The sequence below is a fragment of the Culicoides brevitarsis genome, chromosome 1 (assembly GCF_036172545.1).
Source record: "Culicoides brevitarsis isolate CSIRO-B50_1 chromosome 1, AGI_CSIRO_Cbre_v1, whole genome shotgun sequence".
NCBI classification, from domain to species: Eukaryota; Metazoa; Arthropoda; class Insecta; order Diptera; family Ceratopogonidae; genus Culicoides; species Culicoides brevitarsis.
In genome coordinates, this window is record NC_087085.1 from 35,575,903 (window position 1) to 35,592,131 (window position 16,229).

Sequence of the window (16,229 nt, forward strand, 5' to 3'; positions counted from 1 at the left end):
CAAATTTTTATCCATTTGGAGCAAGATTTGACAAAATTGGCTTTGACACAGTTTTTTTGCTCTTGATTTAGTTTTCAAAACAAAACTATGTCAAAGAAAAAATTTTTTTTCAGTTTCAATTTTTTTCAGTTTTGAGTTATAAAATGATTAAAAATGATAAATTAGACAAATTTTTATCCATTTTTTTAAAACAAAACACAGTTTTTTTGCTCTTGATTTAGTTTTTAAAACAAAAATGTCAAAGAAAAAAATTTTTTTCAGTTTCAATTTTTTGGCAGTTTTGAGTTATAAAATGATTAAAAATGATAAATTAGAGCCCTCTGACAAATTTTTATCCATTTGGAGCAAAATTTGACAAAATTGGCTTTGACACAGTTTTTGACACAGTTTTTTTGCTCTTGATTTAGTTTTTAAAACAAAACTATGTCAAAGAAAAAAATTTTTTTCAGTTTCAATTTTTTGGCAGTTTTGAGTTATAAAATGATTAAAAATGATAAATTAGAGCCCTCTGACAAATTTTTATCCATTTGGAGCAAGATTTGTCAAAAATGGCTTTGACACAGTTTTGAAAAAATAAACTAAACCAAGCTGCAAATTAAGCAAATTTTATAAATTTTTATTGATTAATTTAGATTAAAAACTTAATCTTTAAACTTTAAAAATATTTGAATATTCTTAAGAAAATTTTTTAAAAATAATTTTTAAAATATTTCAAAAAATAGGAAACACATTTTTTATTTGTATCGGCCTTAGTTGAGTCAAATTGCGAAATAAAACGTGTTGAGCACCAAAACATTGAAAACAAATCAATTTTGAAGCACTTTCAACGTGATCATCTCGTGAAAAGATGTCAAATTTAACGTGCTTAAACTGCAGCGTTCGTTTCCAGACGTTCGAACAACAAAGAGATCATTTCAAAACAGGTAAATTTCCTCAATCATTTCCTAAAAATCAAAATTTTTCATTTTTTCACATTTTTCTAGATTGGCATCGCTACAATCTCAAACGAAAAATCGCCGAATTGCCTCCCGTATCAGCAGAAGGTTTCGAAAAACTCCTCAACGAGCAACGAAACGCCGAAAAAAGTCAATCGGAGGACAACAGTTTATACTGCAAAGCCTGCGGAAAATTGTTCAAAACGATAAACGCGCACGACAACCACTTGAACAGCAAAAAACACAAAGAAGCCTTGAAACGATTCGTGGAACAGCATGCCGACGAAGATGTTTCCGTCAAAGCCACGGGCGAATCAAAGTACGAACAAGCCAGACCGTTTGTAGCTGAGGCAGAAAGCGACGACGATGACGACGACGACATGGAAGTAGAAGAAGTCGATTCTGACGAATGGGAAGCCGACGAGAACTTTGAAAATCCCATCGCGAACAATAATTGCCTGTTTTGCGATCATCACAGCAAAAATATCGTCAACAACGTCAAACACATGTCACTCGAGCACTCATTTTTCATTCCGGATGCCGAATTTGTCGTAGATCTCGAGGGGCTTTTGTCGTATTTGGCGGAAAAAATTTGCAAATATTTCATCTGCATCTGGTGCAACGATCGCGGAAAGACTTTTTACTCGATGCAGGGCGCCCGCAAACACATGATCGACAAAGGACACTGCAAAATGTTGCATGAAGGAGCTGCCCTTGCGGAGTACGTCGATTTTTACGATTACAGCACGAGTTATCCGGATGCCGGCACAGAAGGAATGGATATTGATGCCGAAATAGACCCGGAGGAAAATACTCTCGATGGAGACGATTATCAATTGGTACTTCCGTCGGGCATCACAATTGGACATCGTTCGCTTATGCGATACTACAATCAACGTATTAACCCGAATAGAGCTGTGGTCGTGAAAAAATCCGATAAAAAAATGCACAAAGTCTTGGCTGAGTACAAAAGTATCGGATGGACTTCGACAAATCAGGAAATGGCAGCGAGAAATGCACGAGATATCCACACCATGAAACGCCAAATGCAGAAATTGCAACAAAAAATCGGCATTAAGGCAAATAAGTTACAGAAACATTATCGCGCGCAAGTCATGTTCTAAGAAAATTCGCTGAAATAAATCAAAAAATGATGAAATATCAAGAAAAAAACTAATTATTTTTTTATCAATCATTTTTTTAAGATATATTTTTTTTAACAAATTGTCATTTTTTTTACGATACTTATTACTTGTTTATTTTAGTCTTAAAACTACATTTTTTTTTATTTATTTATTACTTTTATCAATACTTCTCTACCCTTTCTATAATATTTTTTTTTTATTTATCTCAACAATTACTTGACATTTTGTTTTTTTTTTAAATCAAACGTTGATTTAATATTTTTTATTTTGTTGAAACATCAAATCCTTATTTTTGAAATTATTCATCCTAAATATTTATTTTTTTTAATAATATTTTTGGAATCCAGAAAGACCTTTCACACGCCTCGTTGAACGCGAAAAACACGAAACGACGTCAAAAAATGAGTTTTTTTGTTAAATATTTTTTTGTTTGGTATCATAATTAAAGGTATCTTTTTTTTTCTTTAAATATTTGTAGGTACTTTTTTATTTTTTTTTTATATTTTGTAATATTTTTTATTTTATTTTTTTTATTTCACCATGAAAATAATGTGTCTCAGGTATTTTTCCTCCAAAAATGAATATTTTGTTACAAGAGCCCAAATTTATTGTTAACTTTCTGCGCTTCTTTTCTGTTTTGAACAACCTACGACCGTTTTATTTATTTTTTTTTCATAAATACCCTTTTTTATTATTATTATTTTTTTTTGATAATAATTTCTATAATAATAATAATTGTAAATGACTTGACTTCTTTTCATTTATATTTTTTTCTCGACTAAATCTAATTTTTTTCTTTAAATTTATATCATATATATAATATAATATATTATTTTAATTAAATTTTAAGTAGGAAAATGAAAAAATTCTGGCAGTATCATGTATATCATGTGTTCACTTGTTGTGTTCTTGTTGTTCTCGTATTGTATATTTTAATTGTTTTTTAATGCAATCATATTTTTCTTACATAATGATTACAATAAACATACAATATGATCGATTTTTAATATTATTTTAATTTTTTTTTAATGATAATAATTAATTAATGTATTATGTGTGATGTTTAGAATGATTTATTTTATTATGTGTGTATTTAAAATTGTTGAAAAATTAGATTATGTTAAAAAAATAAATAATAATAACTATTATTATTTATTATGAATAAATAAAAATGAAAGTTATCAAGTCTTGTCAAGTCATAATTAGTTTCAGTTCTTATAGGACTCGTATTTATTTTTTATTTATTTGACGCGATTTATTTTTTTAAAAATTATTTCGAGTAAAAATTTTGTAACTAAAAAAATCTTACCATTGAAAAATTTTAAATTTGCCAATTACTTACCAAAAAATTTTTAAATAATTATTTTTTTTTAGAATAAAAAAAATTGAAAAAAATATAATATAATAAATATTAAAGTACGGAAGCCGAATTTCATAAATAATAATTAAAGATTTAAAAATTTATGTTTAAAAACATTTTTTTTCTGTTTTATTTATTTCAAATCATTTTTTTTTGTTTTGTTGCTTTATGATCGAAATTTCTGAAAAGCAATGATTTCAAATAATAATTAATTAATTTAACTTAAAGTTATCACTTCTTAGCCAATAATTTTTTTTTACGTTAATATTATACTTAATATTTATAATTATTTTTTTTACTTTTTTCATGTTTTTTATTATTTAATTTTTTTATATTTATTTATTATGTACAAGAATCAAGTCTTTGTTTTATTTTTTTTTCAGATATTGTTCGTCAAAAAATTTCCAAGTAAGGGCATTTCGTCTCGCGAATGAGGTTTTAATCTTCATTTTTTTTTAAATATTAATTAATAATAAATTGTTTAACGACCTCGTAAAAAATCGTCAAATAGGATGTTTTTTTTATTTAAAACTATATTTGCATTTTTTTTAATTAAAATTAAAATAATAAAAATTGAGTCGAGACGGATGATTTTCGTCATTTTTTTTTACAATATTTTATTTAATTATATAAATTAGGTTAAAAATTTTACTACAATTTTTCATCATAAATCGTCCAATTTTTTAATAAATTTATTATTTTTTAAAAATTAATTCTTTTTTTTTTCAAATAAAAAAATATTTATAAACGAGGTAAAAAAAATATACAATAAAATAATTTTTTTCTTGTTTCCCGATCGTTGTGAAATGCCATTTTGTTGATCCTGTAGTGTTTTTTTCTCTTTATAAATATGTATGTACTTTATACGTGTTTAAGTTTTTCTGTAAAAAAAAGAAGAAGTTATTTTCGGTTATTGCTATTTTTTTTTTCTTGTTATGTTTGTTGTTTTTTTTTTGACTCTATTTTTTTTCGTAACAGCTATCGTCGTTATCTTCGTAAAAAAAAGTCTTTTCAAGATAATATGTGATATTGATTTTTTTTTTAAGTAAGAATATTGTAATAATGTCTATGAATTATATTATTTTTTTTTTATTTTTATCCAGCAATTCAAAAACTCATTGCCACTGTTTAAAAATTAATTTAAAGTCTCAGTTTTTTTTTTCAGTTGGATTCGTCGGATTATTGTTGTTGTTGTTTTTTGTGTTAATTAATGTATTTTTTTCCGTAAAAAGTTTTTTTTTCGTGACTTTCGTAAGTTTTTTATCTTAAATTATCCTGTACTTATTTATTTTTAAGTCTATCAGTATTATCACTAATTTCTGTTTTTTTAGCATTTTTTTTAAATTTTTATATTTACACAGGTTTCTTTGCTCATCATCATTTTTTTATACCAACTATTAATTTTTTATTTTTTTTCTGTTTTTTTTGTATCATAAATAGTTATGCTAGATAATGTTTATGCTAAATAATGTACTCGGTAATTATTTTTTTTATTTAATTATTATAAATAATCATTATTATTGGTCTTAAGTGAATAGCATTTTTCTCATATCGTAGTTTTTTTTTATTTTCTAAATTAATATTAAATTATTTTATTTTTTTTTGCATTATATCAATTAGGTATGATGACGTCGACTTATGTTATGTATGTTGTGTGTATGAAAAATCTATTTTTTGTCAGATATTTTTTTTTAGAACGCCCAAATTTCTTGTTTTGAGAAATTTTTGCGGCGTTTTGTGAATATGTATGAAGAATAAGTTAAGCTAAGCTTGAGTAATAGTTTATTATGTTGATAATAATGATAATTAATTTAAAAAATGTGTAACAAATAATAAATAGTTTGCGAGAAATGTTGTCACTTGATGTTTTTTTGTGTTTAAAAATAAAATAAAAATTCATTAATTTAATGAAATGTGAGTTTTTTGTGTAAATGTTATAAATAGTGCATAATATAATTATTTTAGTATGGATTTTTCGCTAGTTACAGTTAATCTGACAAGTTTACAGGTCCGAGTTTTCGTTAAAATGTTTACCTTCGCGTCGTCGTCTTCGTTAGTGAATGACGACGGGACTTTGTTGCACGCAAACCCCAACCATGGGTGATTCGTCGGAATCGGGATTATTGCTGCCATTATTGCTGGCTGCATTGTTGCTGTTTACGCCGCCAACGACATGCGGCACAAAACTCGCGCCGCCATTTCCGCTGTTCGCATGATGCGCCTGGTAACTGTGCATCGAATGCATGTCTCCGGCACTGACGCCCGGCAAAAGTCCTCCAATGCCTTGATTACTCACGAGATCGAGGGGCAACGAAGCAGGTGCGAAACTCGATGTGCCGCCCATACCGAGACTCTGACTCGTTCGACTTCCGCTGCTGAGGAGACTTTGGGGCATCTGCGTAAGTAATGCCGATGGATAAATGCCGCTGACGCCGCCGCCGCGCGCACTCCTACTGTGATTGACTGCTGAGTGACTGTTGATGAGTGAGGAGAGTGATAATGTGGGATCAACGTCCATTGCTAGCGGTGCTGATGATTTGTTGTTGATGTTGCTTCCCTGAGACATTAACACCAAATTGTTGGATGCTGATTGCGAATTCTGTTGTTGCTGCTGATTTGTTGTTGTTGAATTTATTAAATGACTATTATTCGGCTGGTATAAGTTCAGTACATGATCCATACGTTGGGAACGAGGTTGCTGTAGTGATAGGCCTGAGTAACGAAAAAAATATTTCATTAGATTAAATTTTTAAAAAAATTAATTTTTTTAATTAAAAACAAAATTTTAATAAAATTCTTACAAAAATTTTAAAATTCATTAAACGACTAAATATTTTTATTTCACTTTTTGTCAGATAATTTAATTAAATTAATTTTAAAATATTAAACATACATTTTTTTTATTGAAAAAAAATTTCTTTTATAATGAAAAAAATAAATAAAATAATAAAAATAAAGAAAATTAATTTAATGTTTATTTAAATTAAAAAAAAATATTTAAATTATTTTTATGTTAAAATTTATTTATTATTTTCATTTAAATAATTACTTATTTGTATTTAATTTATTTTTTTTCTAATTTGAACTAATACTTATTCATATAAAATTTTTAAATTAAATATCAATTCAATTTTTTTCATTAGATTTTAAAACTTTTAAATTTTAAAAATTTTAAAATTTTTTTTAAATTTTTTATTTAATTTTAAAATTTATTTTTAAAATTTATTTAAAAAATTAAATTTTTAAATTTTTTTTTATATTTAGACAAATTTAAATTTTTTAAATATTCAATTCTTATTTTTTTTTAATTTACTTTTTATTATTTAAAAAAAATTAAAATTTTTAAAAATTATTTAAAAAATTTTCAAATCTCTTGATTAATGTTTCTCGAAAAATTTATATAAATTAGAAGAAAAAAAATAATAAAAAAATAAATTTTCGTTAATAATTTTTAATTTTTAAAATAATTTTTTTCAATTTTTGAGAAAATTTTTGAAATAATTTTAAAAATTATTAAGCGTTAAAATTAAAAAGTTTAAATTTTAAATAAATTTAAAAAAATAATTCAAAATATTTTTAAAACATTTTAATTGACAAAAAGTGAAATAAAAAAATTTATTCGCTTAAATTTTATTTTTTAAAATTGTAAAACACAAAAAAATGAAGACAAGCAAGCAATGAAAATATTTTGTTAGTAATAAAAAAAAAACATTTATCGACAAAATGTCCAAAATGAAAATTTAACGATATTGATAGTATGTCGCGACACACATCAACTGTCAATTTTGCAGCGAAATTTATGACTTGCCAATTTGCAAAATAAATCATTTATTCAGGGAATTTTGAATTTTGGGCCGAAATCGAGAGAGAACAGTTAGATTCATTGATCGAATTAAATTTCCTCAAAAATTATTTTTTAATTTTTATCGAATCTAACTGCCCTGTAAAACACATTGCAAGCACGAAACACATAAAAAAGTGTAAAACTACTGAAAATCAGCTACGTACTTAACAAAAATTTACCTAATATTGTTAACAATGCGTAACGGCTTGTGTGTCATACACCTTATCTCTTTTTTTATTTTTATTTTCTTTCAAACAACTTCTGTCACAACTTGCGCTGTTTTTTTTTGTATAATATTTGTTTTAAATAATTCTACGCTTTGATCTCTATTCGTGTACTTGATTACGTGTCTACTACATTTTTTTTTTATTTTATATTGATAATTCCAACGAAAAAGGGTAAAAAAATCTATTTGACTCTATTGTTACTTAACGAAGAAAAAATTGTAAAAAATGTCAAATTATTTTTTTTGGTGGTTGGATCCATGTCTCTTGATTGACTTTGTTACGAAAAAAAACTTTGAGATCATTTTTGGCGGTTTTTTCACATTTTCGATTTTTTTTTTTTGTGTTTTTTTAGATTAGATAACTGTTGAATTTGCTCGGTTGAGTCGCGTGCGAGCTGGGAGTCGAAGTTGTGTCCTGTGTAGGCACTTCAAGTCATCGGCGATCATCTTAATTGGCAGCAAGAAAAAAAAGGAAGGAAAGAGAAAAAATTGTTGAAAGTCGTCGCAAATATTTAATTTTTTTTTTTTTGATGAAACAACAAATCAATGTTGGCCCAAATGTCTTGTGTGTGTGTGCGTGCGATGATAGATGGAATTAAATTTATTGAATGAAGAGCGAAGTTCAAAAAGCGAGCGCGCAATAAAATGTAATGACAGATAAGTGATTGATTAATTAATTCGCCGTCGCACGTGAAATGTGGATATTTTGAATTAGTTAAAAGCACATAACAGCACATTTTCCACAAAAATATTTTTTTTTTAGTGATTTTTGGTTAGTGGATGATTTTTGACGTGAATTTCGTGGGAAATTACGGAAAAAATGACTCACCATGCCCTTGGTCTTGCGAACTAACAGAAGGACTCGTGCTAACGCTACTGAGCGAGTTTGCGGTATTCGTGCCCTCGTCAGTGGTGCGTTTGAAAAAGTTGTGCTGCAGCGCGTAATACGGTCGCACTCGCGTATTTGGATCGTAATCGAGCATCCGCAAAATGAGGTCTTTGAATTTCAGGTAGTCCGATACGCTGTGTCCCGGTTCGCCGTGCCTCCTGCCGCCAGGACCTCCCGTTTCGACACCCAAAATATCATGGAGCTTCCGGGTGCCTGGCAGTTTGTATTTTCGCTGATTTTGTGTCTTCTTTAGCACGTAGCTGCCGTCGGAGGGCAACTTGTCAAAGTATTTGCGTGTTTTGTGCGCTTGATCGAGAATGTGTTTCGGCGGCATGCCCAGCACCTCGACAATCTTGTTCATCTGATCGATCTCGTTGGAGCCGCTGAATAGAGGTTCGCCTGTGTGCATTTCCACGAGAATACAACCGAGAGACCACATATCGATGGCAAGGTTGTACGGGATGCCCAACAGAACTTCCGGCGATCGATAGAAGCGAGATTGGATGTATTGGTATATCTAAAAAAAATAAAAATTAAAAAGAAATCAAAAATATTAAAAATAAAAACTCACCCGTTGACCCATCTGACACGAACTACCGAAATCGACAATTTTAATTGCCGACCTTTTTGGATTACAGAGTAGAATATTTTCGGGTTTCAAATCACAGTGAATGATATTTAATTCTGCGAAGAGAAAAATATTAAGTTTATTCCGTGAAAAATGAGGAAAAAATAAAAATCAACTTACCTGGTGTACCTAAAAAACACAGAGCCATGCACAATTGCTGGGCAAACTTTCTCGTGAGATTTAGTGATACACCACGAAAATTTGTATTGCGTAATAAATCGTATAGGTTGTATGATAATAATTCAAATACTAAACATAAGTGATTGCGCCACATAAAATGTCGTTTTAGTTTCACTGAAAAAGAAAATAAAAATATTTTTATTAAGAAAATTTTTATTTTAAATAAATTAGGAATTTTTATTATTTATTTAAAAAAAAATATTTTTAAAATTATTTTTTCATTATTTATTTTAAATTAATGTTTTATGTATAATATTTCTAAATTTAAAGAAAAATAATATTTTGTAAAAAAAAATTAATTAATTTTATTTAAATTAAAATAATTTTCATTATAAATTTTTCATTGATTTAAGATTTTAATTTAGAGAAAAAATTTAAATATTAAAAAAAATTAATTTAATATAAAAATTAATTTATTTTTGATTATTTAATTTGATAAATATAATATAATAAAATAAAAATTCACTAAATTTAATTTTTATAAATTTTAAAATAAAATATAAATAATTATTAATTTGTAAAAATTTTCATGAATTTACGATTTTTTTTTTTAAATTTATTTTTAGCTCTCTTTTATTATTTTTCTATCATTTAAAGTTTTGAAATTGATTAAAAATTTAAAATTTGTTTTATTTTAATTTAAATATTTTTCAAGTAAATCTGTAAAAATTTGTGAATATCAATTAAAAAAAAAATATCATCAAAAATTTGAAAGTTTTATTTTAATAAATAAAAATAAATAAATATTTTATTTTTAAAATTAAGAATATTTATTTATAAAAGTAAATATTTATAAATATTAAACATACATTTTTTTATTGAAAAAAATTTTTTTTATAATGAAAAAAATAAATAAAATAAAATAAAAATAAAGAAAATTAAATTAAATGTTTATTTAAATAAAAAAAAAATATTTAAATTATTTATTATTACGAAATTTGATTTTTTTAAATATCTAAATTTTTTGAAAATTTTAACTCAAATATCAATTCAATTTTTTTCATAATAAAATAAATAAATAAATATTTTATTTTTAAAATTAAGAATATTTATTTATAAAAATAAATATTTATAAATATGAATATTTTTTTTAATATAAAAAAAAATAAAACATTTTTTTAAAATAAATTTTAATTTATTTTAATATTTTAAATTTAATTTTTTTGAATTAAAAAAAAATAATCAAATTTTTTGAAATTCAAATATTTTAAAAAATTAATTTAATAGAAATTTTAGTACAACTTACCAATATAATATTTATTTTCTGCATCTGCTCGATTCATCATTTCCAGTAGTTTAACTTCGATTTGTGCCTGATTCAAAAACGGTTTCTTATTCTTAATTATCTTTATCGCTACATGACATTGTTCCTCGTGATCGTACGCTTTCACGACTTGTCCAAAGCTTCCTTTGCCTGTTTTTTTGTGCAAAAAAAAATAAATTGATTTTAGTCATAGTTTTTTGGTTGAGCGGAGGATAATCCACGAAAATTCCAATTACTCATGTTGAAAAAGCAATTTTAAAATTTTATTATTAAACTCTGTGTGTGTTCGTTGACCATCGGTGTAATGTGTGCTCACGTTGATAATTCATCAACAATTCATTGGAAACGTGGATATATCACGAAAAATATAATAATAACGATAATAATTTTCAACAACTTACCAATCGACGAGTCAATTTCATATCGATCTAAAAATTTCTCTCCAGTTTTTATGATATAGTCATGATTTTCATCGTCATAACCGTCGTTATAGAGTTTTCGTTCCTTTTTATGTGACGAATCATCACCCTGTGTTTGTTGAGCACGTCGTTTCTTCTTGGTATAATAAACCTAGAAAAGAAAATTATTTTTATTTTTGCGTACTTTTGGCTGGAGAAAAGGAGGGAAAACAAATATTGGACGAGATCTGTGGCGCACTTTGGATGACTTGATGGTGCGGGATCAATTGTACGTGTTTATCATGCGAAATATTATTAGAAAATTTTACATTGACAATGTCATTCGTGCCACTTGTTTGTTTATTCGAACGCAATTTGATTGTTTTTCCGAGGAAATGTCCTTCTTATTATTCCTCTTCTAATGTCTTTGTTTGTTTTGCGATGTAAAAGTCGTGATTTCAGGCAAAAAAATGTCCTTTCGTTAAATTTGTCTCCAATAAAACTTTTCATTTTCCGCAAATACTCGGAAATTCACCATGCTCGTACCATAGAATCCTGTACTAAATGCCGCCGCGCGTGGGAGTGTGTACGTGCTAACTCATGTCCCGTGTAAGCAGAACAACGAGGACGACAACGACGTACGGCAAGGATAAAGGGAAATTTTTTAACAACACGTGTCATTCGAGTTTTCCTCGTAAGTTGCGTTTTTCGTCATCGACTTTCGCAAACAAGTGGAATTTCGAGTGAGACACCAACTGTGGAGTGACGAAGGGAATTTCTTCGATGACTTACAGGAAAGTTGTGGACATCATCAGGGAAAAAATAAACACGTGACATGTTTCATGATAAATTTTATTATTTTTTTTTTCGTTTCATGACTGCTGGAAAAAAAAGAATTAATGAGGCCAGAGGTTGTTTCCTCATTCAATCAATCAGGTTTGCAGCAAAAAAAAAAGAAAATGAAGAGCAGCAACAATCGCTCTTGTGATCAAGAGGTTGGAGTGGAAAGCAAATGGTTGTTAATCATGGTCAGAATAACGAACAAATTATTTTTTTTCTATTTTTTTTTCACTTAGGTCGTTAAAAATTGCAGTTTTTAGTTGATTTATTTTTTTAACAATTTTAAAAATTTTTTAAAGAAATAATTTTTAGTTTTTGATATATTTTTAAAATTTTTTTCAGAATTTTTTTTTATTTTCGTTTAAAAAAAAAATATTAAAAATAATAAAAAATTTTTAAAAAAATTTTCTTAAATTTTTTAATTTTTTTTTTAAACTACCTAAATTAAATTTAAAAAATCAGAAAATTCAAATTATTTTAATTTATTTTTTTTTAATATTTTTTTCTCTTTTTTTAATTTAAAAATTAATTAATCATTAAATTATTTTTGATTAATTTTACTTAATTTTTGTTTAAATAAATTGTTTAAATATTTTCGGTTAATTTATTTTTAAAAAATATTTACAAATTAATAAATCTTCTTTTTTTTTAATTAAAAATAATTGATTCAAAAAAATTAAATTAAATTAATTAAACAAAAATGAAATTTAAATAAAAATTTAATTAAATTTTAAATTTCCAATTAAAATTCAGAAAATTAATTTAAGAATTTAAATGAGAAATTCTATAATAATGAAAATTAAAAATTAAATTAAAAAAAAAATAATTAAATAAAAATCCTTAAAAATTGGTAATTTTAACCAAAATAAAAACATAAAAAATAAATATCAATAAAATTATTTATTTTTCAATATTTCAGCCGATTTTCTTTAATATTTCAGCCGATTTGATATAAAAAAATTGATTGAAAATAAAAAAAATAAATTCAAAAAATTAAAAATAAATTTAAAAAAAATTAATTCTGAAATTGTATTTCAAATTAAGTAAATTTTTTTTAATTTAAAAAAAAAATAATTATAAAATTTATTTATTAATTAATAAAATTATTAAAAAAATTCTCGAATTTTAAGACCTGAACAAAAAAAATTAAAATTTTTAACAACCTTCCTTTATTTTCTTCACCATGCCTGGCTTTTGTCACACATGTGACGACGTTGACGACGACGACGACAACCGATAACACAGAGAGAGAGTGCTTTGTGCAATTGTACCTAGGTCATTATAATGTGACAACAGCAACGAATCGTCAACGACGAAGAGTTACAGATAAAATTGTGTGGTATTTGACATGATGATGTATGATCTCCAACCATTTTTCCTTGCACACACATTGTATTATTATTGTTATCTGGAGTATTTTGAAGGAGACGACGACGGAAAAACGTGCCAAGGACACAAGTATCCTCTTCATCGTTTATATATCTTCCAGACATCAGAAATTAAATTAATTTTTTTTTCTTCTCTCTTTCTGTCAAGCATGTTCATTTGAATATTTTTGTCTCCATTCTTCGTGAGAAGATTTTTTTTTATTTTATTTTTTTTTTCATAAAAAATGGTTGTAAACCACGAAATTCCCCTGACACATTTTTCTTTTCTTCTTCATTCCATGAAAAAAATTTTTTTTTTCTAAATTTTGTTTATTTTATTTTTTTTTGTAGATGTTTACGCAGCATCCAAGGAGCTGAAATAACGAAGCATGGAGTCGTGCCGATGGTGAATGTGCCACAGACGAGGCTTCGTTGTGTTGGTAAAAGTCCTGTATGTGTCGTACAGCTGCGGAGCCGGAGAAATAAAATCGATATGGGTGGTAACGAAAGCCGCCGCGTCGTTATTTCGATGACGAACGACGATGATGATGATGACTGTTGTGTACGGAAGGCATGACGAGACGCGGCAAGGAAATGTGGGGAGATGGCATGAACGAGAATGTACGCAATACAAAGGATATTGGGATGGGTGCACAACACGTTGGCTTGCTACTGCCGTTTCACCCAAATAATAATAATAATAAAGTTTGGCGCGATACGAGCTGCACCAACACAAACGCAGGCACAATTCCCTGTACAATAGACGGGATAAAGAGGATGAATGTACGTGGCTGCAGCTGGATCGAGTCTCTCTCTCGCATACAAAATCAAAATGGATGCGGTCTTGATATCAATGATTATCATCATTTTAGTGGCATTTTAGTGCATGCCCTGTTTTTTCCCTCGTCACACACTCACACACACACACAGGACGTTATCGCCGTTTGCTGCACATTTTGATTTGATTATGCGATGCCGCACTTTTGTTCCCTTTTTCCTTCCATATCGTGTGTCGTCATAACATATTCATGCCACTGCCACCGAAATTTTACATAGAAGCACAGGCAAGCAGCGACTTTTCGCAAAAGATGCATTCCTGGTGCACCGAATTCCTTGCATCCCCTACCCCCGAAAATCGTCGAGGACGACGAGAAAAAAGTTTTGAGGATAATTTATGCAAGTCTCACTACTGCACAATTATTTTTAAATTTAAATAAATCATCGTCGTGAAAGTGATAAATGAAAAAAAGGAGCGCCAATGCCGTTTTTCCGATGCAATTTTATGATAATAAATGGAGAGAGATAAAAATTTATAGAAAATCATGAAAATGAATGAAAACGAAAAGGGAGAAAGACGGAACAAAAACACTCGAGATTTATTACTTTTCAATTTTGTTTGCATTTGAAACAAAGCGAGCGACGTTAACTATGTCAATAATAATAAAAATAAGAAGACGTTCGAGACAACAAAAGCCAAGAGGCAATTAACTTTTCTTCTTCTTCTATTTTTTTCTCTTTCCCGATAATTTGCACCTTTTTTTTGTTTTAAGCAAAAAAAAAAAAATAAATTTTCGCCGCAAATGTGACGTCTATTAGATAAATACCAATAATAATATTTTTTTTTATTAAAAAACTTTTGTAATAAAATATTGACCATCGATGACAAAAAAAAACTATCGTAATGGAAGCTCGTAACATATGGTCCAAATGACACTTTTTTCTCTTTTTTTTGTTGCGAAACAAACGCAAAATACCGATAATTACCCATCATGGTTTTTTATGACGTGACAAAGAATGAGGAGATGTGTCTGGAAAGTTTAGAGAGCAAGAAGAAAAATAGCTGAACGTGCAGTCTAATTTTTTTATTGTTGGTTGAGTTAGAGGTATGCGAGGACAAACGAGACAAACGTCCCGCAGAAATGTCTCAAGAATGAGAAAAAATTCCGTTAGATTTTTTTTTGTTAAGAATTTCATGGAGAAATGGAATTTTTTAAGTCTGTCTGAATTTTTTTTCTATTTTTTTTTTTTTTTTTTTGAAGAAATATTTTAAAGAAAATAATAAATATTTCGATAAATTTAAAAAGATTTTAATTTTTATAATTTTCATTATAAATTAAAAAAATTAAATTAAATTTAAAAAAAATAATTAAAATAATAAATAAAATTAATAAAAATAATTAAATTAATGTTATTTATTATTTATTTATTTTTATTAAATATTAATAAAATAATCAAAAAAATTATAATTTTTTTTTAAATTTTATCATTTTTGAATGTTATTTTTTTTCAAAAAATTTTAGATAATAAAAGTAATTTAATTTTTTTAGGTTTAATTTAATAATTTTTTATAAAAAAATAATTGTTAATTAAATTGATTAATTTGTTTGTTAAAAATTTTTTACCGAATTATTTTTTTTAAAATTAATTTTATAAAAAAAAAAATAAAATTTTATTAAAAACAGCGAAGATTCAAAATAAAATTTTATGTTTAAAATTGTCATAAAAATTAATTTAAGGTTTAAAACGTTAAAAAAATTATTTTAATTAAAATTTTATATTTTTTAATTAAACGTTTGATAAGAAAAAGATATTATTTTATAAAAAAATATTTTAAATTTAAAAAATTTTTAAATAAATTTAAATAATTTTTTTTAATTATAAAAAAAACTTTTAAAATGAGAAAAATTGCGAAAAGATTTTGAGAATTTCTCGTAAAAAATATTTTTAAAAAAATTTGAAGGCTTAATTGAATTAATTAATAAATTATTAAAACTAAAATATTAAAAAAAAATTAATTTAAAATAAAAATTTCTTCATATTTTATAATTTTTCCCTTAATTTAAGTAAAAATTGTAAATTTTCGAGAAAAAAAGACGCTTCGGTAAATTCTCTTCACTCGAATCATGAATTATAAAGCAAAAATGTCTCCAAAGTGCATAACAGCACACACAAAGAGAAAAGTAAGTAAACGACTTTTTTTGCTTCTCTCCACATTCCACGTACGCTCCTTTCATTCCTATGGTTACACAAAATCCCGACCTATCCACCTGATACTACATTATGGTTTACTGCCTGCCTGCACAAAAGAATGCACATTCCATTGTATTCGCTGTGTGTGCATGCAAAAAAGCAACAACAACAACGTCTGTCTTC

The 16,229-nt window shown here is 26.5% G+C and overlaps 2 protein-coding genes across 3 annotated transcripts in view; one reads left to right on the forward strand and one right to left on the reverse strand.

The window, feature by feature from the left end:
* Window positions 1-758: 758 nt before the first annotated feature.
* Window positions 759-2,102, forward strand: LOC134830326 (cytoplasmic 60S subunit biogenesis factor ZNF622). Its single transcript, XM_063843773.1, has 2 exons — window positions 759-923; window positions 984-2,102. The coding sequence occupies exons 1-2, from the start codon at window positions 848-850 to the stop codon at window positions 2,057-2,059; spliced, it is 1,152 nt and encodes a 383-aa protein (XP_063699843.1). The 5' UTR covers window positions 759-847; the 3' UTR covers window positions 2,060-2,102.
* Window positions 2,103-3,781: 1,679 nt separating this feature from the next.
* The window catches only part of LOC134837354 (serine/threonine-protein kinase minibrain), a 31,931-nt gene continuing 19,483 nt past the window's right edge, over window positions 3,782-16,229 (reverse strand). The window contains exons 4-10 of one of the 2 annotated variants that reach the window (XM_063852762.1): window positions 10,873-11,041; window positions 10,454-10,621; window positions 9,148-9,321; window positions 8,971-9,083; window positions 8,340-8,916; window positions 5,475-6,152; window positions 3,782-4,321 (exon numbers count right to left, since the gene is read on the reverse strand). In XM_063852762.1, the coding sequence (XP_063708832.1) occupies window positions 5,494-6,152; window positions 8,340-8,916; window positions 8,971-9,083; window positions 9,148-9,321; window positions 10,454-10,621; window positions 10,873-11,041 (1,860 nt within the window). In that variant the 3' untranslated portion in view covers window positions 3,782-4,321; window positions 5,475-5,493. The remainder of the gene's footprint in view (window positions 4,322-5,474; window positions 6,153-8,339; window positions 8,917-8,970; window positions 9,084-9,147; window positions 9,322-10,453; window positions 10,622-10,872; window positions 11,042-16,229) is intronic. The other variant, XM_063852837.1, reaches the window with a different exon arrangement.

Coding starts and splice junctions, on each gene's coding strand:
- LOC134830326 (XM_063843773.1), top strand. CDS start 848: ATGTCAAATTTAACGTGCTTAAACTGCAGCGTTCGTTTCCAGACGTTC. Junction 924..983: donor AAGAGATCATTTCAAAACAG/GTAAATTTCCTC, acceptor ACATTTTTCTAG/ATTGGCATCGCTACAATCTC.